Genomic DNA, 22,801 nt, shown 5'->3' with positions numbered 1-22,801 from the left:
TCCTCCACAGGCTTGGCCTGAGGCCACCTGGCAGCCAAAGAAAGGTGCCCTTCCTGGCCCAGCTCAAGTGCAGCGCTGCCTCAAGCCCTCCAACCTGGAAATTCAGCTTCTCATTTATCAACACAGAAATTACATCAAATATTCCCTGTCACGCTGCCGGCCCCTTTGAAGGTCGGCGCTGGGAAGCTGGAAAAGCATTAGCTTGTTAGATGGACGTATAAAGTGGCAGAGAAAATAGCACAGACATGAGACGTGGAAGGAATGTGCACCGAGCATTCCCTCAGAAACGCAAAAAAACAACCGGTGAATGGTAGCTTTTTGATATTACGGCCGGAAGAAAATGTTGTTTACCTCGGACTAGAGTCCATTTAAGAGAAATCCTGTCCAAATAAGTATGAAATGCGAAGAATTTTGTTTTGCCGTGCTGCCAGTTGCAAAATATGTGGAGTATGTTTTGATAAAGGATGGCATGGCCTTTCTTTCAGTGCTAATAGGTGTAGTGCTCTCTTGCATTTTCACCTTAGATGACCTGAGATGGAGAACTATTTTCCACTGGAATTAAAACACTCAACAGTTAAAGGGCAACACATTCCAAACCCCTTTTCCATATTTGCTAGATTGTAACAAACTGATAACGCAACACTCATTGACAAAACAGAATGTGTGTTTGTGTGTGTGTCTGTTTCTGTGCCCGGCTCACACGGCGTGTCCTTTGCTCCTAGGCCCTGTTGGCTGGCCAGACCGTCGCTCCGGCCCCTATGTCGGCTCCTCGACCCCGCGCTCCCTCGGGCTCCTCCTCCAACCCCGGGGCGGGGGCGGGCCCTCCTCCTCCCGCTGGCCGCCACGACCACGGCCAGACCCACGCCGTCCCCGTCCTCGCCCCCAAACCACCCAGCGCTGCCCGTCAGGACAGCCTTGTCAGGAAGACCGCCACCCAGCGGCCCAACAAGTAAGACCTGCCCTCTACAGTAGACACAACCCACCCACAGCACACACACACACACACCGTGACACCCGGCGGCGCCGTCCGACATCCTCTCAACGGTTCCCGGTCACAACCAGACAGGTCCCCCGCTAGTGCCGCGTCGGTTTCCGGCACGTGCGGGGGGGGGGGGGGTGCGGGGCGCGGGGCACCGGGCTCTCATTCGAGAGCGTGAGGGGTCCGCGCGGCATCCCAGGACTCGAGAGGAAGCGGCGAGGCAACAGGAGCTCGGGCTGTGTGCGGCGCGGAGGCGGGGAGCGGATCCCAGGCCAGGGCGCTCCCTCCCTCCCTCCCTCCCTCTGGCTCACGGCTCTATCTGCCTCTACAGTAAACAGCCTCATCACAGAGCCTTGATTCCTGCCCGCTCGATAAACACAACGCGGTTCATCGCCGGGGCCGCCGGTTACAGCGACCGTTTCAAGCCCTGTTTGGTTTGGAGATTATCAGGAGGAGGAGGAGGAGGAGGAGGAGGAGGGGAGAGCAGGGAAAATAGAGAAATAGCAGAAAAGGGGGGTTGGGGGGTACTGGAGGAATAGGAGAAAGTGGAGGAGAGGAGGAGGGGATGGAGTGAAACAGCCGAACTGCCATGTGTTTCCCACGCTGCGGCATGGCTTTATCACCCAACATCTGGCCAAATTACACAACAATGGCCAACCTCTGTGATAGGGCTGCTTGTTTGTTTAAAGCACATGGCTGCGTCGGCGGCTCAGCTCTTCTCCAGTAGGAGGGGAGGAGAGGAGAGGAGGGGGGGGGGGGAGGGGAGAGGAGAGGAGGGGAGGGCTCAGCCCTGGGGAGCCACAGTACCCTCATCACTGTCACTCTGAGAACCAACCACCATTGACCTCTCCTTGAGCTGCCTTCTGTGCATGCGTGTGTGTGCGCGCACGTGTGTGTGTGTGTGTGGTTGTTGGTGTGCACATCTGTGTCAGTGCGTGTGTGCGTGCGTGCATGCGTGTGTGCGTGCGTGTGTGTGTTGATTTGGCTAATGGAACAAAGCTCTCCTGGCCAGCTCGGCAGCAGAGCAGGGCTTTGGAGTGGCGTGCATGTGAGACCGTGCTAGTGCATGTGAGACCGTGCTAGTGCATGTGAGACCGTGCTAGTGCATGTGAGACCGTGCTAGTGCATGTGAGAGCGTGCTAGGGAGCAGCAGAGGACAGAGCGCTGGCCCGCCACCATCGTCAGAGGGGAGGCCAGCGAAGAGTTAAAAGGCGGGGGTGAGGAGGGGGGCGTGGGGGTGGCAGGGTAGGTTAGGTGCACTGTTTGCTTCTGTGTGTGTGTGTGTGTGTGTGTGTGTGTGTGTGTGCCTTCCTGGCAGTTGCCGTGTTTACCCTCGGCATGCGGAATTCCAGAGCCCCCTCACACTCTCCGCTGTCCTGCATTTTTGCGGTCGGCCAGTGTGACAGGGGAGAGTGTGGGAATAACGGAAGCTTCCAGACCGAAAAATGCACCGATGGAAACAACGAGCGAAAGAATAAAAGGGGTTGAGAGGAGGGGAGGGGAGTGGGGGTGTGGGGGGGGCAGAATGACAGGATGAAAAAGAGGAGATGATTGTTCACAGAGAATAGTTGGATAATAAGTTGTTTCCCTTTTTGTTCCAGCTCATTCTGGGGGTAATCTAATCTCTCTGGTTAGGGCACATCTGAAACCTATCCCAGTCCGGGCCCCGGAGCCCGTCCACCTCAGAACAGCACAGCGGCACAGGAGGCACGAGATCTGTTCATGGTCATTTAATCCACCAAACGGACCTCAACCCCGAACCACTCTAGATTTGACACCGGCCTTCGCGATCTCTGCTCTTGAGACATTAAGGCGCTGACGACGAAATGCCCGGTGCCCACGCCGTGGGAATCCACAACTTCGTCCGGGTGACGTTCGCTCGCGGGTTCGCCTGAGAGCAGAGAGTGACTAAGCAGGTTAACAGGTTGCTTCTGGAGTCCGAGGGCGGATCGGCTTTCTGAGCCGCGAGCAGCCATCCTTGTCCCGTCCCCGGGCAATCCGAGCGGAACTGCGCTCGGGAAATGCCAACTCAGCCGAGTCCACTGATTGGACTGATTAGTCCGCCTTTGATTCTGTCTCATTACATTTTAATTGACGGGACGACGGAAAGATTCCGAACGGGCCTCGGCCCGGGCACTGACAACGACGACCTGTCTTGATGAGTCGCGTTGAGAGATGACTACCGGACCCCCGTGGGTTCGGGGACACACAGCCGCATTGCGGCCTCCCCCGCATCCGTCTACGCACGCACGCACGCGCGTAGCCCCGCCCCCGCCGGCTCCGTCCCAGGCCCCCGCTGCGTGCGGCACGCACGGTTGAGGCGGCGGTATTTTCACTGGGGCGGGACTCTCCAAGTGTCTATCAACGTACCGCGGCTGCCAGGAACCCGGGGATCTGTGCGCTCTCAGGCTCCATATGACTTCAGTTTTGAGATTTGAAAGGAGCAATTTGTAACCCAAATAAATGAGCGTGTTTGGTATTTTGTTTGTGAGCCTTGGCTAGTTTCGCAGCTGTAACTACGGAAACCCGGGCTGTCGTGTGGCATTACTAATAGGGTGACAATTACAGCAGGACCATTAATGTCAACCTGGCCGCTGCCTTCAGTCCCCATTACCCAGCTGGAGCAGAGGTTACTTGCACATGATACTGTACACACACTGCGCTGCCAAGCCCCTGTTTACAGCTGAACCCTAATCCCCCTCGGCAGTTAGATCTCCAAATAACCTACAGGAATAGTTGTTACCTACATAGCTGCGCACAATAAGCGACCCTGTTCATTCACTGGCACCCATTGATGTCCGCCTCATTCTGTCCCGAGGAAAAACTTTCGGCACACAGTTTCCGTTTGTAAACCGTCTCGGTTAATGGCCTGTGCACGGCGCATATAGCCCTCCAACACGCCGCTGTCGCCCACTCCGCGGGAGAACCGAGAGAATGTTGACTGTGAACGAGGAAAAAAAAACGATGTGAAGAAGCCAAGGGGTCAGCTTGTCTACATAATATGAAAGGCTGGCTTTCCTGTAGGGTTATGCCACACTTAAAGTGGGCCATTCCTATTTGGCGCTTGCATAATGGTATGAATGACCGACTGTGCGGCCCCTACAAGGAAGCAGTGTGCGCCCTCGCTACCTTGTTAATGTGCCTTCGGCTAGCCGCTGTTACGGGGCGAGAAGCTAATATCAGCTCAACTTTATTTATTGTTCTCCCCGCAAATACTTAGCAGATTTAGTGTATGCTGACAGGCTCGTTGGCCTCTGCTTTACACCCTGCTTTCACCCTATAATGGCTTATTGTGAGAGACACACACATATGCACACACACACACACAAACACACACACGCTCTATTAAGTGAGCTCTAAAACCGTGTTGTTGTTTAGAGTTGAACGTAGCGGTCTGTGTATACACACTAGATCATATCAGCCCCATGCTAACCTTGCCCCCGGTGACGTCTGTAGGCCAGTTGACACAGGCCCGTTCTGACCAGCAGGAGGGGAGGAGGCCTCACCCGGGACGGCTACCATGGAGCAGGAATGTCTCCTCTCCTCACCACAATAGCCCAAGAGAAGCACTTGGCAAACAACACTGAGCCTCTTCAGAGTGTCAAGAACCCCCCCCATCATCCCACCAGGCCCAGGCCCTATAGACAGCACACAGATTGGGGGCATTTGAACCCCCCCCCCCACACACACACACACACACACATTTCTGGAGATCCCTCGTCACACACTCACACACTCCGCAGTCATCAGAGCTGCCTCTCAATACCGAGTGTGCAGTTTACAGTCCTTCAGTTGCAGTGGAAGAACGTTGACAACGCCTCGTTGGAAGCAGCCAGGGGCGGTGAATGTAGAGCAGCTCACAGTAGCTCACTGTAGTGGACGTTGTACTCTGTGTGATTACCGCCCTGTCTTCCTCCAGGGATGGCTACTGTTCAGTCCTCACTCACTCTATCTGGTGTGTGTGTGTTTGCGTGTGTTTGCGTGTGTGTGCGTGTGGGGGGTGTGTTTGCATGTGTTTTTGTGTTTGTTTGTTTGTGTGTGTGTGTGTGTGTGTGTGTGTGTACACGTGTGCGTGTGTGTGTGTGTGTGTGTACACGTGTGCGTGTGTGTGTGTCCACAGGCAGATGTCCTCTGAAGGAATGGCCAGCGGAGCCATGTCCAATGGTCAGCATGCGGTCTGCAAGGCTGTGTGCGGGAAAGCAGGTGGGTCCACACACACACACACACACACACACACACACACACACACACACACACACACACCCTCTATTTGGTACAGTGGTCGTCTGGTGGATGGTATGTCGGTCGCCCAGCCAGTGTCAATGATCCCATCCAGAGACATGGCGGCCATTCCTCCACCGAGGACTGATAAACCCGTGGAGATATTTTTATCCTGTTCCTGCGCCGGGTCTGCCAGAAACTGCAGACACGCACACGTCTCGCAACAACACACACACACACACACACAGAGACACACACGCACATCTCACAACAACACACACATCACCGAGAGCAGCAGCACCTGTGACCCCGGAGTCTGTTAACCTTTGTTTTTCCATGATGCCATTATGTCACTGTGATTTAGTGTGTTTGATACATACCAGACAGCACAACTGAAACAGGCCCCGGGGCCGTGTTCTAGCTGCTCATCTTTCCCGATGACAGGATCGCAGCAACCACCCACCTCACCTCAAGAGTCGGGGCGGAAGTCTAACAGACCGCCAACGGCCGCGTGCGTAAACAACACGTCATTCAATTCCCGGCTCTGGCAAATCCGCCGTTTGATCTGCGTGTATCCATGTCCCAGGAGTCTAGGGAGGACTATAGGGGGAACAGAGGGGGGAGTTGGCGTTATGGCCGCCTCTTTTTTTGTAATGGGATTCGGGGCGGCGGGGGAGTGGACACAGTTTGGGCATTCCCAGCTGTTGGGCGCGCTTCCCATCCTAATCGCAGCCCAGCCAACCCCTAAATCCCTGCCTGCTGGTGGTGCCCCAGCAAGCAGCACTGAGACTGAGCAGGAATTCCGTGGTCTATCTAGGCTATACCTTTGGCTGTACCTTATGCTTCATAGGAGTTCAGCACTGATTCTGTTTTGTGCACGTGTTAATATTCGTGTGCAGTATGTGCTTTATTGTGTACCCTATAGGCTACGGTGTGTGTGTGTGGGCGTGTGGGCGTGTGGGCGTGTGTGCGTGCGTGTGTGTGTGTGTGGGCGTGTGGGCGTGTGTGCATGTGTGCGTGTGTGTGTGGGCGTGTGTGTGTGTGGGTGTGTATGTGTGTATGTGTGTATTTGTGTGTGTGTGGGCGTGTGTGTGGGCGTGTGTGCGTGTGTGTGTGTGTGTGTGGCCGTGTGTGTGTGTGGGCATGTGTGTGTGTGTGTGTGGCCGTGTGTGTGTGTGGGCATGTGTGCGTGTCCTCTCATCCTGCAGTTGCACAACTCTTTCCATCCTGGACTCAGACAGAGGGACTGGGGAAGCTGTTGAGTTTATTGCAGTAACAGTGATATTAAGCAGTTTTATTTTTATTTTTGCAGATGCACATCTGTTTGTCTGATCAGGGACTTTTTCCATAGTCCTTCTATAGGTTCACGTTAGCGTGTCACACCACTCGTCATGTGAGCAGAGCGTCACACTTGAGCCGACCCAGAGAAGGCCGGAGCGGTCTGCATCTTTCAGAACGCTGGAAAAAGACGAGCAGTGCACCCATCCCAAGATGTGTGTGTGTGTTAATGTGTTTGTATGTGTGTGTATGTGTGTGTTTGTGTGTGTGTGTGTGTGTGTGTGTGTGTGTGTGTGTGTGTGTGTGTGTGTGTGTGTGTGTGTGTGTGTGCGTGCGCGCGCGCGCGCGTGTGTGTGTGCGCGCGCGGCCCTGTCTTCAACCAGAACACTTCTCCTTTCTCTACCCTCAGAGTATTAAGGTTGGCACAGGCCAACAAACATCTTATAAACTCATCAATAGCTGTAACCGGATCCGTAGGGAGAAGCTACTGAATTTCATGAATGCATTTTTTCCATCGTTCAGGGCACAAGGGTGGGACAGAGAGAGAGAGAGAGAGAGATGCTCTGCTCTGGAGAGAGTGAGGATGGGGAAGAATGAGGGAGGTAGAGAAAGGGAGAATGAGGGAGGGAGAGAAATAACAAAAGCAGTTAACCAGGCAGGTTTAGCCATGCATTGAGAGCAGGGAGCGGAGCAGAACAGGGTTTTGTTGTGAGCGGTGTTGTTGAGGGTGGTGCGGTGGGCGGGGCTGTTTGTTTTGAGTGGAGGCGCTGCCTTTGTGGAGCTTAGGAGCGCGTCAGGGCTCTCTGCGGGCCCAGTGTCCCTTTGTACCGAGATGACTGGCCTCCTCTGATTGACTCTGACAGGGAGTTAGACTGGGTCCAAACAGACAGCATTCTCTCTGATCAGCTGTCAGCCAGCATTAATCACACTCTTTCTCTTCTCCTCGCCTTGCTCTCTGTCCCTCTCTCACTCCCTTTCTCTTCCTATCTCTTAGCTCTCTCTCTCTCTCTCCCTCTCTCTCTCATTTTCTCTCTCTCTTCCTCCATCTCTCTCTGTACTTTCTTCCCCTTATGGCAGTTTTATCGTGGTGGGGTGAGAGTTTTGATGTGGACCCATCAATGCCTGTGAAAATAGATGATATCTATTGGCCACATGTGTTTAAGATCCTGCTCTTGAAGTTTTAGAGGCTGAAGAGAGATTTATGGCTTTCTGTTTGGGAGGGGAATGCTGTGCTTGTGTCATTTTAATGGGAGACTGATCATCGTGTCAAGAATAGATCTTCGTCTGTATTTTATGTAATCAGTAGTAGTTTTGTTCAGTTGGAAAGAAGAGTAGTCAATCCCAATAATTGCTTTGTGTCGGCTTTTCTGTTGCCTCGATACCTTTTCGAGTGTCACCTTATCCTATTGGAACAGGCCGACACCTCTCAGTAGTTGTCAAGTGTTTCTTTTTTTATCATACTCTTTCTTTACAGTTGTAGTTCGTTTGTTTGTTTGCTTGCTGGTTTTATGAGAGTTTGTTTACAGTTGCGTGTTTGTTTGTGTGTGTGTGTGTATGTGTGTGTGTGTGTGTGTGTGTGTGTGTGTGTGTGTGTGTGTGTGTGAGTGTGTATGTGTGTATGTACATGCATCTGTGTGCGTGCGTCACGGTGAAGCAGCGCAGCGAGGAGAGGGGGAGATATTGGCCCTTCTCTCCGTCTTTTGCTGAGCTAGAAGAAGCTGCTCCCAGCGGTCATGTCATCGGATTGGAAGTTGGGGAGATGTTTTCGTTTTCCAGCTCCGCCAGGCCCCACGCTGTAAAAGAGCACCAAAATAAACAGCGTCTGCCGAGAGGGAATGAAAGGGAATACTGTTTGGGAGCACAAACACGGCAGCTCCAACTGTATTTGGAATTCCTTTTCTACTGGATGGCTGGCGTGGGGCCAGGCGATATGCTGGGGGGTGAGGGGGGGGTGGTGGGGGAGGTTGGGGGGTGGGGGGGGGCAGGACAAGGAGCTGACCAGCGGCTGAGGCGCCTCTGCCTGCTCTACCTACCTCGGCCGTGAGAACCCAGCCCTGTACTAGGAGGGCCGCGCCGCCGCCAGCAGAATCCTCTCTCTCCCTCCTTGGCTTTCGTTCGCTCCTTTTGAAGGAACTTTTTCCAAGTCCAGGAACGTTTTCAAATCCAGTACCTCAGGTTTTTTTTTTCAAATCCTAATAGGCCTCTGACTAAGTCCTGCGATTAGTCCGATATCGTCATGAAGATTCCATGTTCCGCATTCAAACACACACCAGTAGGCACCATGGAAAATCAAAACTGCTTCGTTTTTCATTCTTGTTACAGTACGTCTTTGGGCGGAAATGGCCTGAGCCGTCCCGCGTTTGTCTCTGCCCAGGTCTGCCGGTGTACAGTAAGCTTTTCCAGGCGCAGGGCTCCAGACACAGATGACGGCGCGGGAGGCGGAGCGCTGCCCTGCCGCTCTGCCCGTCGCAGAGGTGCCTCTGCATGTGACCCCCCCCCGCCACGCCAACACCCACAGGTGCATGCTGGGAAGGAGCCGAGACCTGCGGATGTTCTCAATGTGACGGAAGACGCGGACGTGCAAGAGGAGCCAGCCGGGTCGGGTCGGGTTCAGCTGAGCTGCCCGAGAGTTTCTGGTGGTCTTATCTGCTACCCCCACGCCACAGTTGTCCTCATTCTCCGCCCTCTCCTGATGCCAGGGAGAGAGTCCAGTGACAGACACCCTGCAGCAGCTGGTTGCCCAGTGGCACCGTTACCATGACATAGAGAGGGGTATATCTATATACAGTAGTAATTACAGCCAGGGAAATGTGTTCTACCATCCATCATGTGTCATAATTAAGACGCATGGTTTCATGTCCTGAAAAGTTCTGCAAACATACTTTCAATCTGTAACTTTGCAGTTGGCCAGTGTTGAAAGAGATTGTCTAATGAGCTCCTTACCGGAGAGATTGTGTAATGAGCTCCTGCTTACAACAACCATTCCCTCATCACTCACACACTGTTGCCAGTTCACTCGGTCTGTTTGAACGCTCAAGGATGCTGAAGGACCCTGGTGGTCGTGTAGACTTGATTCTCAAGCACACTCAAGGTTTGAATGAATTTTCTTTTGGCCTTTTCAGTTCACTCGTTTTCCTGCACCCCTGTTACAGTCCATTTAAGTATATCCAGTGACAATAGATGAAGATCTATCCAGACTGGCACATTTTCCCACAACAAAGTCATCCTGTTGTGAGTTCTGAGATTTGAGACTTTCAAGACTTCCATATGTATTTGTCCAGACATGGATCAAATGTATCATTCACCTCATGAGTGTGTTGAAGTGTATTGACTCAAGTCAAAGTGTAATGAAGGTGGTCCCCAGTGCTCAGAGCATGATGATGGTGGTGGGGAGCCTTGCCTATGCAGCCTTCCCGTCTACTACTGTAGCATTACTGTACCAGTACTGTATCTCTTTCTATGCTGTTATATCGATCTCTTCTCTAGTGAAAAGGCTCAGGGTTGATAGTCTGTGTCATAGACCTATACACCAACTTGATGTTTTTAGACTCCACGTTTGTTTTTAAATGTTTTTGCTTCGAGAAATACTTGAATTTTATTCAAACGTGTATTCAGGGACCAAATGATAATTTGTGTTTTTGCATATGATTGTAGTTTGAAGATAGTTTTGGCAGATGTGTATTGTGTTTATATTATACACTGAGATGGTGGACGTTCTTAACTCTGTCATGTTTGACACCTTAGTGTGAATGTTTGAGTGCTTGTTGCTTATACCTGTTCCTACAGTTCAGTATGCATGCTATGACAGAATTCTAGAGGCTATACTGCTGAATACAGTACATGGTATTGTGTGTTCACCTGTCATACAGGTGGGATGACATTAAGATCACATTCTTCGGTCTTTGGCTCCCGCCTTGCTATAAACATCATACTATACAGTAACCTTAAAGGTCAGCGTTATTGAAATGATTTCACATCCTGTTCCAAAAGCATTAAAACATGTCAATCATGGCAGTATCTGTGTGAATGGATGCATATGTTTCAATAAAAAGGTTGTCAATCAAATCTGCTTTGTTTACAGTCATCGTGATCTTACATTTTAATTCTAGAAATGTTAAGGTTTTCATTTCAATTGAATGCATTGATTATAAACCTGAACGAAAATATAACAAAATCTGTTTGTCCAAGACCATTTTTAATTAAAAAAAAAAAGTGTTTTCAAGAGTAACGTTAATAGCAACAAAAACATTTACAGTTTGTGATCTAGTGAAGTGTTCACTTGGTGACATACATCGTCATGTACAACAGAAAAGTCTGCTACATTTAAGAAAAACGATCCCTAAAGATGATTCTGTTGCGTAACAGGTAAACATAACCATGAAGATAGGATTTTTAATAAAAGTTGTTTTCCAGCATGTATTTTTTTTTCCTAAGATATATCGTATCCACCAGCATTAGTCCTAGACGAACAGTGAGGGAGCCGTGCTGGGCACAGCGTTAGATTCCAGCGTGGACGATTCTGTCTGTCCTGTGCGTCAAAGCCTTCTATTGGCCCTTAAGCAAACACAAACAAAAAGGGTTCGTTTGGCCCTCTTCCATTTATTCATATGCACTGTGAGTCCCGACTGCATTCTCAGTCGTGCTCTCTGTTTTCTACTGCAGCTACTGTATGTCCTTGAGTAGGCAGTGGTCATGGTAAGAATAACGTGTCTCCTCCTCCTCGTGTCAGAGGTCGGCCGTGAATGCCCATGGTCATATGGCACGAAGATAGAGGCAGTTCAAAATGCTGTAATAAGGACAAAATGAAAACACTGATTGTTGGGGTTTGGGGTCATTGTAAAAGATAGAAACAAAGTTGATTTCGAGATCGCAGGTGCAGCAGTGGTGTCGGGAAAGGTCGCGTCGGAACGCAGCCGGGGATCGTGGGTAGAGTGGTGGGCTGCGTAATCTCTCTGCGGGGCTGAGGACTGAAGAAGAGGCGGGGGGGAGGAGGGGGGGGGGGGGGGTGGACAGAGGTACTCATGTTGGGGTGGGAGAGGGGGGGGGTGGGGGGGGTCACACCAACCCTCCCCCTTCCGGGTTGAGCTAGGGGGGGTGGTGGGGGCCCTGTCAGCTCCCCGGTCAGCGGGTGCCGAGGCCTTTAGCTGCATTTGCAGGACTTGACGATCATGTTGGAGAGCTGCTCCACCTTGGGCGTCCGGCCGACGTAGTAGAGGATGGTGAGGGGCTCCAGATCCTGGGGGACGCAACAGGGGGAGGCGGACGCCTCGGGGTTCAGGGTGTTGTACAGGCTCAGCAGCTATGGAGAGAGAGAGAGAGACCGACCGGGGTCAGTCCAAGAACGAGAAGAGGATCACACTTTTCATTTCTGTTTAGACCTTGAAGGTTGCTAATGTTGCGGTTTGGTTTTTATTAAGGAGTCACACTGAAGTGCGGGATATATAACGGGTTAGTACGGGTCGCGGCGAGTGTCTCACCGAGCTGTGGGTGGTGTCGGCGCTGCGTAGGTAAGGACACGGCCCGGAGCAGAAGTTGGCAAAGTATCCCTTAGGCTCGTGGATCCACCTCCAGCCCAGGTGCTGGCGGAAGTCAATGTAGAGAGATCGCACACAGCAGTTCTCCTCATAGTTACTGCTGACAGGTGAGAGAGAGAGAGAGACAGAGAAAGAGGCTGAGACACTCTTCATTTGCAGGAGAAAACAATCTTTGAGTCTTGACTTGTGTACATTTCCCTACATATGGTGTGCCTGACACCAAAGAGGCTCAGAAATTCCACAGGTAGGTGTGCCCTTGTTTTCTCTCTGGAGTCGGCCCAGGTGTGTCGGTGCTGCCCGTCAGGCTGACAGAGGGAATCCAGGGCCGCGAGGTCGACACGCAGCAGAGAGGAGGGGGTAGGCTGTCTGCCTCCCACTTTAATACTGGGACAGGTCTCGACTAGTATTAGGCTGCTAACGCCTCTGACTCGCCATGCTATCTTATTAACAAGCTTATCTCTGCGCTTGATGGGAATGAGAGAACCGCTATTGTCATTCGAGATCCCCACTTTGACGGTTGCTGTCGGGACAAAAAGGACCCCCCGCGCGCCTACTGTAAAAAAAAAAGATGGCGCTGAGATAATGCGCCTTTGATCTCTGGCGAACAGTTATGAGAGGTCTGTTTCTTACGAGAAGCAGTAGTTGGTGTTGAGCGCACGCTTGCGTCTGCGGGAGGAGGTCTGGGCATCCAGGCGGTCGGGGGGCAGCATCATGAGGATGAGGTGGGGGTACACCTGCTCTTTGGGCTTCTTCAGCCGGCCCAGGTCTAAGCGGTTCTGCTCCTCATACCCCTCTACACCTGCAAGGGGGGAACACATGCTCACATTTAAGTGTACGATCAAGGAGTGCAAACCGAACGGCCCGGACATGAACACATCATCACCCTGGAGTACCGGGACGGACGAGGCAGGAGTGCACCGCAGCACCCTATAGGTCAGATTGATAGAGACAAATATCCCAATATTAGACTAAACTAGCATCGTCATGGTGCTATCTCCACTTTTTTTTAAAGGATTATCCTCGGTTGCGAGTAGCTGGGCCTCAGGCTCTCCTCCCTCCTTTCCTCCTCCTCCTCTTCCCTCTCTTTCTCCTCCCCCAGTGCCGGGCAGAGATGCTCCCTCCTTCCCTCCTTCCTCCCCAGGCTAGCGTCTGCTCATCCAATCTGCCCCTGATAGCTAAAGCAGCGGGGATCTCAGGAGAGACGTTGCCGGTGGATATGGAGGCCCCTCTTTAATTCAGGGCCAAGCGTCTGAGCGCCGTGGCAGCACATTCCTTGCGGCGAAGCCAGTCAGGGGAGCGTTCCCAGGACCCGGGGCCCGGGGGCCCCAGTGTTAAGTGAGATACCAGACCAATTGTATTCCCATGGCCTGTGTCTCTCTACCTCTCTCTCCCTCTCTCTTCCTCTCTCTTTCAGAGAGGAAAACCATTATCTCTGTGAAAAAGCCCCAAATAAGTATCAGCTCTAGAGGCACATGTTCACTGGATAAGGCTTCAGACGGTCTTTTTCTTAGAAGAGAGAGCGAGAGAAAGGAGGGATGGGCTGTGATGAGCTTTGGAAAAGATGCGAGGGTGACTGTTTTTTTTGTTTGTTTTTGTGATAGAAAAAGCCTGAACACTCCCGAGGAAAAAAACCCAAACAAGTGTGTCCCATGTCACCTCACCTTTGAACTTGACCTCTAGTACCTCCTTGGCGTTCTCGTTGATGTCGCCGTTGTTGTTGAAGGTGGAGCAGGGACAGTGCACGCTGATCTCCAGGCCCCGGTTGGTGTCTGGGGAGAAACGGGAGCACAGAAATATGAGGAAGCGGCATTTTTCCCCCCGAGGCGATTTTCGATTTTCCCTCGTCCAAATGAACATTAATTTCCAATACCCGCTGGCTGGCGTTTTGCACCACATGGCGTGTGAGGCAGGGAGCGCTGCGGCTGCAGTCCACTCACCTCGGTACATCAGCCACTCTCTGACTGTCTCTGTGACATCGAAGGAGATCCACTCGGAAGTTCCTTTGGTCAGGACGTTTTTGCCCCCGATGTAGCGTTGCTTGACGATGGGGTTGTCTGGTTTGAGGATCTGCCAGGAAGAGGTAAGAGAGTGACCCAGCTGCACAAACTCACACTCGATCTTTCTCTCTCTCTCTCTCTCTCTCTCTCTCTCTCTCCCTCTCTTTCTTTCTCTCACACACACACACACACTCATGCACACACACACCAGACGGCAATCCAGCCAGAGCTGTCTGAGCCAGACGCTCCGGGATGCCCTGGGCCAAACGTCTTCTCCTCATGGAAAAAGTGACTCCCTGTGTTGATATCCCCATTCGGCAAGTTAATGCGTGTGTTGCCCTATGCGTATGAGAACCTGGCGGTCCCTCCCCAAAACACCTCAGACCCCGTTTGTTCAGAACACAGAGCATGGGCCCAAGGACAAAGGTTTGCTAAATTGCTGGGCTGAGGTGGTGGGTTCAGGAATCAACAACAACACCTACCATTTCTCTGAACAAAGAGGCTTATCTCTGGGGAGGGGGGGGCTCAGCGCCCAGCCTTGCTGGATAACCAGGTTCCTGAACATTGTCAGCATCTAATCTGGCTTCCTGTGGGAACGGGGGACCCAGCACCGCCAACGCCAGCCCCTGCCAATCAGCTCCCGGCTAATGTGTGGGGGCGAGCAGCTCCGCTTACTCCTCCAGTGGCTGACCCGGCCCTCTATCTCCTCCCGGGGCTCCTGGAAACAATCTGAGGGCCTGACAGTCTGCGCTTGGCCCGGGCCAGGGCCCGCCTCTCAGACGGTATGCAGTCCGGAGACGCTTGTCTCCCTGGCAGGAAATGTTGGAACTTGATCACGGCTCCCAGTCTCTCACGGGAGATTAATGAGGAAACCGAGCAAAAATCCATCCCCGCCACCCCACATATACACACACACACACACACCCACCCACCAACACACACACACGCCACAGAAATACACACGTAACCATATAAACACACAAATACAGGTGCAGATGTATGAATCCCCAGTTGAAAACATTGAGCTGAACTCGAAGAGAGGTGGACGGACAATTGTGTGAGATTGACAGCTGTGAAAGGAGAGATCGCGAAACGGTAATCTAGAGCTTCTCTGAGACGGCTGTAGCACGCTCTTAAATTTGTGCAAATGGACTTATGTAGAATCCATTTGACTCCAGGCACATGGAATAATGATCAGCACTTAAGAAGAGGAGAGGGGGAGTTTTTTGGGGGCCCTGATATAAATGTTTTTGTCTTTCCTTGTAGACCTACATTCTCCCACGTGCACTGGGGCCATGAGAGATTTGGAGTGCCATACCCCTCACCCATATCCTTGACTGCATTGGGTATGAATGGTGGTTTAGTTGAGTTAGTTTACACACCTGGTAGAGCTCAATCCTCTGCTCGTTCTTCTGGGCGCTGGAGTTGGGGACCCGCAGGGCTCGGAACTCGGCCCGGAACAGGTTGGTGGAGTTCTTCTCCATGGCGGACACATTGAAACGGAACACCTTGGAGGTGATGCCCTTCAGGCAGTAAGAGAGGTCATCTGCAGGACAGGAAGGGCACAGGGAAACGGAGACTGCGGTGACTCACCTAAACAAACTAAAATCCGATGACTTAAGCGCTCTCTGCTCTCTCCCTCTCTCACATGGCTATGATATCTCGATGTGTGATCTCGGTGCTCAACCTTTGCCCTATACAGCATTCTTCTTCCTCAGTCCAGTTTTTAACCCTCCTGTAGAGCCATCGTGTGTAGGCCTACTGTATCTCCACCACTATATTTTGCACCGAGTTTCCCATCCTGGCTAATGTAATGCTTACTGTTGCATGATAGTATAATCTGCTGTATTGTTTATGACGTAATACTACAAACTAAGATCCCTTGACAGAATAAAAAAAACATTTTCTAACTTTACCCTTTCCCAGTGAGTAGAACAGAGCCCACACCGACCATCTGTTTGTGCTTTGTGCGGTTCGAGTTAGCAACAAGTTGAAGTCATGAAATGAAAACCAAATGTCCCATGTGGTGGTGGAGGGTGGGGGTAGGCTGAACTGAGATGGTAGCACGCTCCTCCCACCAGCTCTGCTCCGAATCTCAACAGGTGCTCCAAGGACCAGGGGGGGAGGAAGCCAAACATTCCCTGGAACCAACCCGGCCCAGTCAGGAGCCACATGCCGGAACAATAGCTGGACCGATGGGCTGTAAGCTTACTGTATGTCGAGGGGAAGGAGTCCTCTCCTTGACAGCTTAGGATGTTTGCAGTTTGACAACATAGCACCTAAAGGTTTTAGCCACTGATAAGAGTTTGAATATTGAGTATTTTGCGGTTGTGTTTTTACTGCGGGTTGCGTGTGCGGTTCTATATCTGATTGCGGGGGTAGACTAGAGCATTGTGTGGTTGAGTGAGTAGGCTACTGTATTGTGTGGGTGTAGGGCAGTGAGCGCAGACACACATTTACAGTAACAGCGGCACCGTGGGCTCCCTCTGAAACGCTTCCTGTAGGAAGGCTGAGCGGAGCTTCTTTTTTTCCAAGCTAATACCATTGAATCGTTTATTATTTTAACAGCCAGAGCGCATGCAGCGCTGAGCAAAACAAGCACACTGCAATCGTTTTATGAGCCAAGTGGAAACACTCATTTACAGCCAAGCCAGCACTAATTTATGACCCTCGGCCCGCGCTTTATTAGCGACCCTGTGATTCGCTGGTGGTTAACAAGGGCACTGCACCTTCTGTGGAAATGGATCTAGAATATTCCAGATCTGTTCGGAGCCATGGAAAAACCAAGGGGAAGACGCTTGTATGTAATGCACCAGGAGCTCGCACGTGTCCACAGTCAACTCTGTGTGACCTGTAACCCTGTTTCACAGCGTCTTCTCTTAGCCATTATCTGATATTTCCACCAACACTTTTTCACCCCCCCATCCCCCTCCTTCCTATTTATAGATGACCTTTTAAGTGGTCATCCTGAGCCAAATATCTGTCCAGTGACATAATGTGTAAGGAGTCAGTAGCTCTCAGCTCCTCTGTAGGCCTCCTGTCCCCATCCTCCTCTCGCTGCCCCTCCGCCTCCCCACAGAAGGTGGAAAGCCCCTCTTTCAGAGGAGATTTGAAATTCTAATCAAGTCTTTGGTTTCCCTTTGGATGACCTCATTTTCCCCATTGCAATGGTTTTTAGGTGGATTTCACATTACGGCTTATTTTTGCCAAGGGTCTGAAGGTAATTTGTTCCATGGCTGTAAGTGTAGAGGATTGCTGGTATAATTAGAGTGAATACACTGGTTGATTCACTGCCCTCCATTATCTGATCTGGTGATCAGGGCCAAGGTGAGCACGCTGATGTCACGTTAGCCTGAGCTTGACCCCAACGCGGTCCAGTACAACCACAACATATCTGTGGCCTGAAGGAAAGCCCACTTCAAACAACATGTAGGCTACTCTCATCTTCACTTGTTTTATGTTAAATTGTCAACCTTTTCTGAAAAGTATTGAGGTACATATTAATGATGAATTATAGTGGTATTGTACTTTTATGTCTGTGTGGTCACACACTGTTATGTGGAAAGTACAGTATAACTGTTAGCCTATACCTTTACAATTACTCAACTGTTTTTGTTGGTAAATTTGTTTAACAGCTGATCTGCTGTTCATACTGTGTCAGTCAGTTGGTCAATCGAGGAGTAATCGTAGTAGTAGTAGTAGCAGCAGCAGTAGTAGTAGCAGCAGCAGTAGTAGTAGTAGTAGTAGTAGCAGCAGCAGTAGTAGCAACAGGTGTGGTGGTAGTAGTAGTAGTAGTAGGCCTAGTAGTAGTGGTGGTGGTGATGGTGGTTGTAGTAGTAGTAGTGGTGGTGGTAGTAGTAGTGGTACTGAAGTAGTAGTAGTCGTGCTAGTAGTAGTAGTAGTAGTAGTAGTCGTGCTAGTGTAGTAGTAGTAGTAGTCGTGCTAGTGTAGTAGTAGTAGTAGTCGTGCTAGTGTAGTAGTAGTAGTAGTAGTAGTAGTAGTCGTGCTAGTTTAGTAGTAGTAGTAGTAGTAGTCGTGCTAGTGTAGTAGTAGTAGTAGTAGTCGTGCTAGTGTAGTAGTAGTAGTAGTAGTAGTAGTAGTAGTCGTGCTAGTGTAGTAGTAGTAGTAGTAGTAGTAGTAGTTGTCGTGCTAGTGTAGTAGTAGTAGTAGTCGTGCTAGTGTAGTAGTAGTAGTAGTAGGTGGGAGATCTAATGGAAGCCTGCCCAGGAAGGCCTAGGGACATGAATAGCTCTGCTCTGAAGCCTCTCATAAAGCGTCCACCCAGACACTCTCTCCCCCCTCCCCAGCCCTCTGCTTCCTGCGTCTGGGACGCCCCACCACGCACACCCCCCCGCTCCTGCCCCCCTCCAGCAGGTGACATCACACAGAAGCTCCCCTCTGAACACTCCCAGCAATCAGCCCCTGCCCTGTGCCCAGAGGGCTGGCCGTGATGTCAGTCTCTCCAAGGCTACGTGGAGGTAAACAGAGGAAATGTGAGGCATGGAGAGGCAGGTGCTGGCCAGCTGCTGAGGAGCCTGGACCTCGTTTACCAGGGAAAATGTCAGGAGCACTGCACAAATGGCTATTCCAGATTATTCAAGTTATCCGTCAAAAGATAATTCAGGGTACTAATTGGACTTGTTTAGGACTGTACCGGCTCTCTTTATCACTTTGAAAAATATCATAAGTAAGCTATGATGACAAGTATACAGTAGTTGAGGTCTCCTTCAAAGAGCATGTACATGTAAGAGTTAGCTCTAGTAGAGTAGTATGTACTGTAGCAGATGGACAGAAGACCAAGTTCTCACTCCACATCGCCAACTGTCCTGAGAAAGCCGCTCCACATGGAATCTGCCTGGGGCTGACTGCCGTAGATGAGATAATGTGATGGAGTTCACTGCTGAAGCAAGACAGCTTTTTTCCACTTGATCAAGGATGAAGAGGGGAAAAGTGGCCAGGGGACGTGGAGAGGGGGAGAAGCTGTCTTTAAGAATAGGCCAGAGAACTCCGTCTCTGTTTGGCTAGGATGACATCACCTTTCTACTATTCCATATATCAGATGGTCCACACTGCTGTCCTCAGCTCCGCTCCACATCTTCCTCCAGCCCGGCTCGGAATCAATGATTACCTTATGCCAGATCAGAGACCACAGACTCCAGGCTTTACTTCCAGCCTGGATTCAAATGATTTGCAGCTATGAGAGCGATAGGTGGCTTCCTTGAAGGGTTCAGCGTGGTTCAGCGGTCGTCTTGAGAGACAGCCTTATTATGCCAAAGGTCATTAAAAAGGGAATGAGTAATGGGATGATGCTCTGTGGTTAAAGAACAGGTTATGACTATAATTTTCTCCTTCCGACACCTGGGTTTACCCCGACTCTGGGTTTAGTTCCTTAGGGAGATTGTGTGGCCCTTGTTGGGTAGGCAACTTGCACTGCACCAGACAGTGTTAATCGCACTCCACGCAGTGAAAACACTTGAAATTTGTGGAAAACGTCAAATCAGAGAATAATTCAAAACATTCCTCCATCTAAAGGTAAAATACACTGAATCCATGTGATTGTCAAAATATAATGGACAAGTGCATTACAGTACTGATACGCCTCCCTGATACACTGCTAGGCCCTGCTTCTAATTAGATTACATAATGGAAAGGCAAGAGAAGAGAAAAGTGATTAGTCATCCACACTGGCAACCTGTGTTATTAAGGGCAACACTCTCTTGAAGACATTTTGGATCAAACAAAGAAAACACTAGTGGACAAAAGAAAATAAAAGTTGTCAATGGGAATTTATGAGAATGACAGAATATGTTTCATCAAGATGATTGAGCATGCCAATAAAAAGCTTAGACCATTGTTGTTAGGGTCATGACAAGATTATGTGCTCTGGTCCACAGACCATGTCTAATCCAGACCTGTCCTTGGACCCCTGTTTGTTTTGGGAGCTACCTCTGGCCAAAGTCTAAACTGAGCTGGGCGAAGATGTGTGTATTTTGAGCGACCAAAGCATCCTGGGGGTGCTGAAAAAATTATTTGATACAGACACTTGAGCTGGTGCCAAATGATGCTCTGTTTGGTGTCATAGTACTGCCTGAAACACCTGTTAATTTTATAGTAGTAACATGATGCACTGATCCAGCCTCTACATGCAACTAGGCTGACTTCCAAGTCCACTGCTTACTTAAGAGTTTCCATTCTTTAGAGAATGACAGCGATGGAGTGAGAGAACCGTCCAATAAACGTCTCACTCTGATTACTGGAACAATCAATTGACTGCAGTTTATACAAGAAATGCCAATTAGGATGAGCAAGGCAGTTTCACTGCCCCACAAGCCACTCCTTTTTTCTTCTTTTAAGAACACCTTAGCAATTAGGAATAGATGCAAGAAAATAGAACAGGCTGTATTTTGTTTATGTATGTATTTTTGTATGTATTTTATGTTCTTGTCTTGTTTTTTGCTATTTATTATATTGTATTTGATTGTTTTAGTGCCTTTAGCCCACTGTACAGCACTTTATAAAAAAAAAAAAAAAGTGCTTTATAAATAAGGTTTGACTTGACTTGACACTCACTTACACATTATACTCTGCATACTCACTTGGAATTGGCCCTGCTGGATAAATGGTGCTTGTCTGAGACTACTGTAGGCCTAAACGAATGCTTGGAAAAAATGTTCCCTTGGAATGTCTCAGACTATTGGGAGTTCCCATGACTTTTGTGTGAGGTATGAAGGAGGAATGGTCTTCATTCCAATTAGACTGTTTGCTTATAGCCCTCTCCATTGCGCTTGCTCGTCCACTGCGTAAAGGCGCGACCGTGCGTTAACTGCGCCGGCCAATTTCTCTATCACGTGCATACGTAGGACACAAGCCAAACAGAAGGTTCCTTGATATTATCAAAACACACCCACACACCCACACACCCCACACACACACCACACCACACACACACACACACACACACACACGCACGCACGCACGCGCGCGCACACACACACACACACACACACACACACACACACACAGGTTTACAAGTCTCCGTAGGCCTACAGGGCTAAAATGTGTTCTACCAGTTCCAATTCCATGCTGAAACCATAACCCTACGAGCATTGGGTTAGGTAAATCGAATGACTCATCTGCCCTGAACTCTTTACGTGTCACATCATGACATTCATAATCATGACGGACAGCTGCGGTGTGAGAGTGGCAGGCTATAGCCGGTATTTAAAGAAATTATATGCCAATACTCACACAGTGCACAATAGCCTACGAGTAAATGGAACATTAGGCGAGGCTACTTACTATTGTCCGGAGCTCCATTGATCATGTTGAACTTGTAAATCTCTTTGGCATAATACTCAGTCTCTGTGTTATCCTGTCCACAACTTTGTTGTCGGTCTCTCCCCAGCTCCTCAATCAGCTCCTTCGTGCTGTTGTAGAGCGCCAGCACCTGATAGGGGACCTGGTTCGGGCCCACAGTCTGTGGCGGACTTGTCAGTCGAAGTTTGCTGAGAATCTGTCCTCGGATCGCCTCTACCCTCTTCTTCTTTATGTGGTCTATGTCCACAGTGGTGCAAGTGGATAGTGACAAAGTCATGGTCACACAGTTCGAAAGGAGGAAAAACAGGAGTGCTTTGCCCAGATGCATATTGCATGCAGTTGCCCTTGATTACTGATTACGCTTGTTAATTTCAATAACGTTTTAACTAGAGTCCTGGGTAAATGTTATCATTTAGGCTATCTGTATGCATTCAAGTGGTCAATGAGTCCTTTTCTCCGAGGAATCCCATTTTGTCAATTTACTGTCATCTGGTTAAAATGTGGATTTGCATTCCAGGAATAATCCATATCATTCCTAAAAATCTCAAAGCATAGCCTATAACTCTTCATCAAACCAACTTTTTATTTCTTCCTTTAAATTGTCACACCCTTTACATCTTCCGTGTTCCTTCTTCATCAGTTTATGGGTTATCGATCACACTACAATTCATTTTCATCTTTGCACTTTTTCTTCCCCATCAACTGTTTCTGGTGTAAAATCGACGCGTCCCTCGCAAGCCTCTCTCAGATGCGCTCTAAACAGTCTCGAGCCCACTCAACAGGCGCGCTGCGCTCGCGCGGATACTTTATAGTCAGAGGTGTGACGTTTGCGAAGGAGGGACTGTAGTAGACTACATTATCATAGGACTGTTTTGTGAGCAAATTTGACGATATGTATCTTAAATATTTTAAAGGCCAGCTCATGCGTTCTTGGGAAAAACGTTTTAGTATTAATCGTATTTTAAATGTATAAGTATGCGCGTATTTAGGCTACCATAGCTTTAGGAACGTCATAATCCTTGGCATAGGTCTATTAAATAGGGCTATGGCTAGGGCTATGGCTATTCGTAAAAAAGTGAAAGCCCACCCCCCAGTGGATATAAGAAGCAATTGGACACATTAGGTTGTGGCTGATCTCTAAAGAAGACCAAGGGATCTCTGCTCTGTCCGGAGAGAAACAGGAGGCTGTGGAGATGAAGCAGCACGGTTCACAGACGACGGTGAGTGTCTGCTGTCAGAGCTAATAGGGGAAAACTGAGCGGGCCAGAGAAGACTCAGAAAAGGCCCAGCAGAACAAATCCCAATCCCTGTATAGACATGATAGTCTATGTCAGGGGGCATATAGACTATCATTTATAACTTCTGATGTGGCCAGAAATCAGCTGTGATTTTTTGTGTGACATAGGCTATACATTGGGACACACACACACACACACTTACACTCACACTCACACACACACACACACACTCACACT

The 22,801-nt window shown here is 49.9% G+C and overlaps 2 protein-coding genes across 3 annotated transcripts in view; one reads left to right on the top strand and one right to left on the bottom strand.

The window, feature by feature from the left end:
- ttll5 (tubulin tyrosine ligase-like family, member 5) overlaps window positions 1-10,460 on the top strand; it is a gene marked incomplete at its 5' end in the record, with an annotated part of 51,920 nt that extends 41,460 nt beyond the window's left edge. Inside the window, 3 exons of the mRNA XM_084438428.1 lie at window positions 723-949; window positions 5,100-5,182; window positions 8,853-10,460. Of these exons, the coding sequence (XP_084294554.1) occupies window positions 723-949; window positions 5,100-5,182; window positions 8,853-8,905 (363 nt within the window). The 3' untranslated portion in view covers window positions 8,906-10,460. The remainder of the gene's footprint in view (window positions 1-722; window positions 950-5,099; window positions 5,183-8,852) is intronic.
- Window positions 10,461-10,675: 215 nt separating this feature from the next.
- tgfb3 (transforming growth factor, beta 3) lies at window positions 10,676-22,012 on the bottom strand. Of its 2 annotated transcripts, none has more exons than XM_084438603.1 (7): window positions 21,309-22,012; window positions 15,392-15,555; window positions 13,950-14,079; window positions 13,674-13,781; window positions 12,643-12,811; window positions 11,956-12,112; window positions 10,676-11,777 (listed from the first exon to the last, which is right to left on the bottom strand). In XM_084438603.1, exons 1-7 carry the CDS (start codon window positions 21,652-21,654, stop codon window positions 11,619-11,621), a joined length of 1,233 nt encoding a protein of 410 aa, XP_084294729.1. In that variant the 5' UTR covers window positions 21,655-22,012; the 3' UTR covers window positions 10,676-11,618. The 2 variants fall into 2 exon arrangements, with proteins under 2 accessions (XP_084294729.1, XP_084294730.1); XM_084438604.1 differs by having other exon boundaries at window positions 11,956-12,109.
- Between the last annotated feature and the right edge of the window lie 789 nt (window positions 22,013-22,801).

Source organism: Borostomias antarcticus, assembly GCF_949987555.1.
Source record: "Borostomias antarcticus genome assembly, chromosome: 5".
NCBI classification, from domain to species: Eukaryota; Metazoa; Chordata; class Actinopteri; order Stomiiformes; family Stomiidae; genus Borostomias; species Borostomias antarcticus.
The sequence above is the reverse complement of the archived record's forward strand: the minus strand, read 5'-3'. Positions and strand labels throughout refer to the sequence as shown.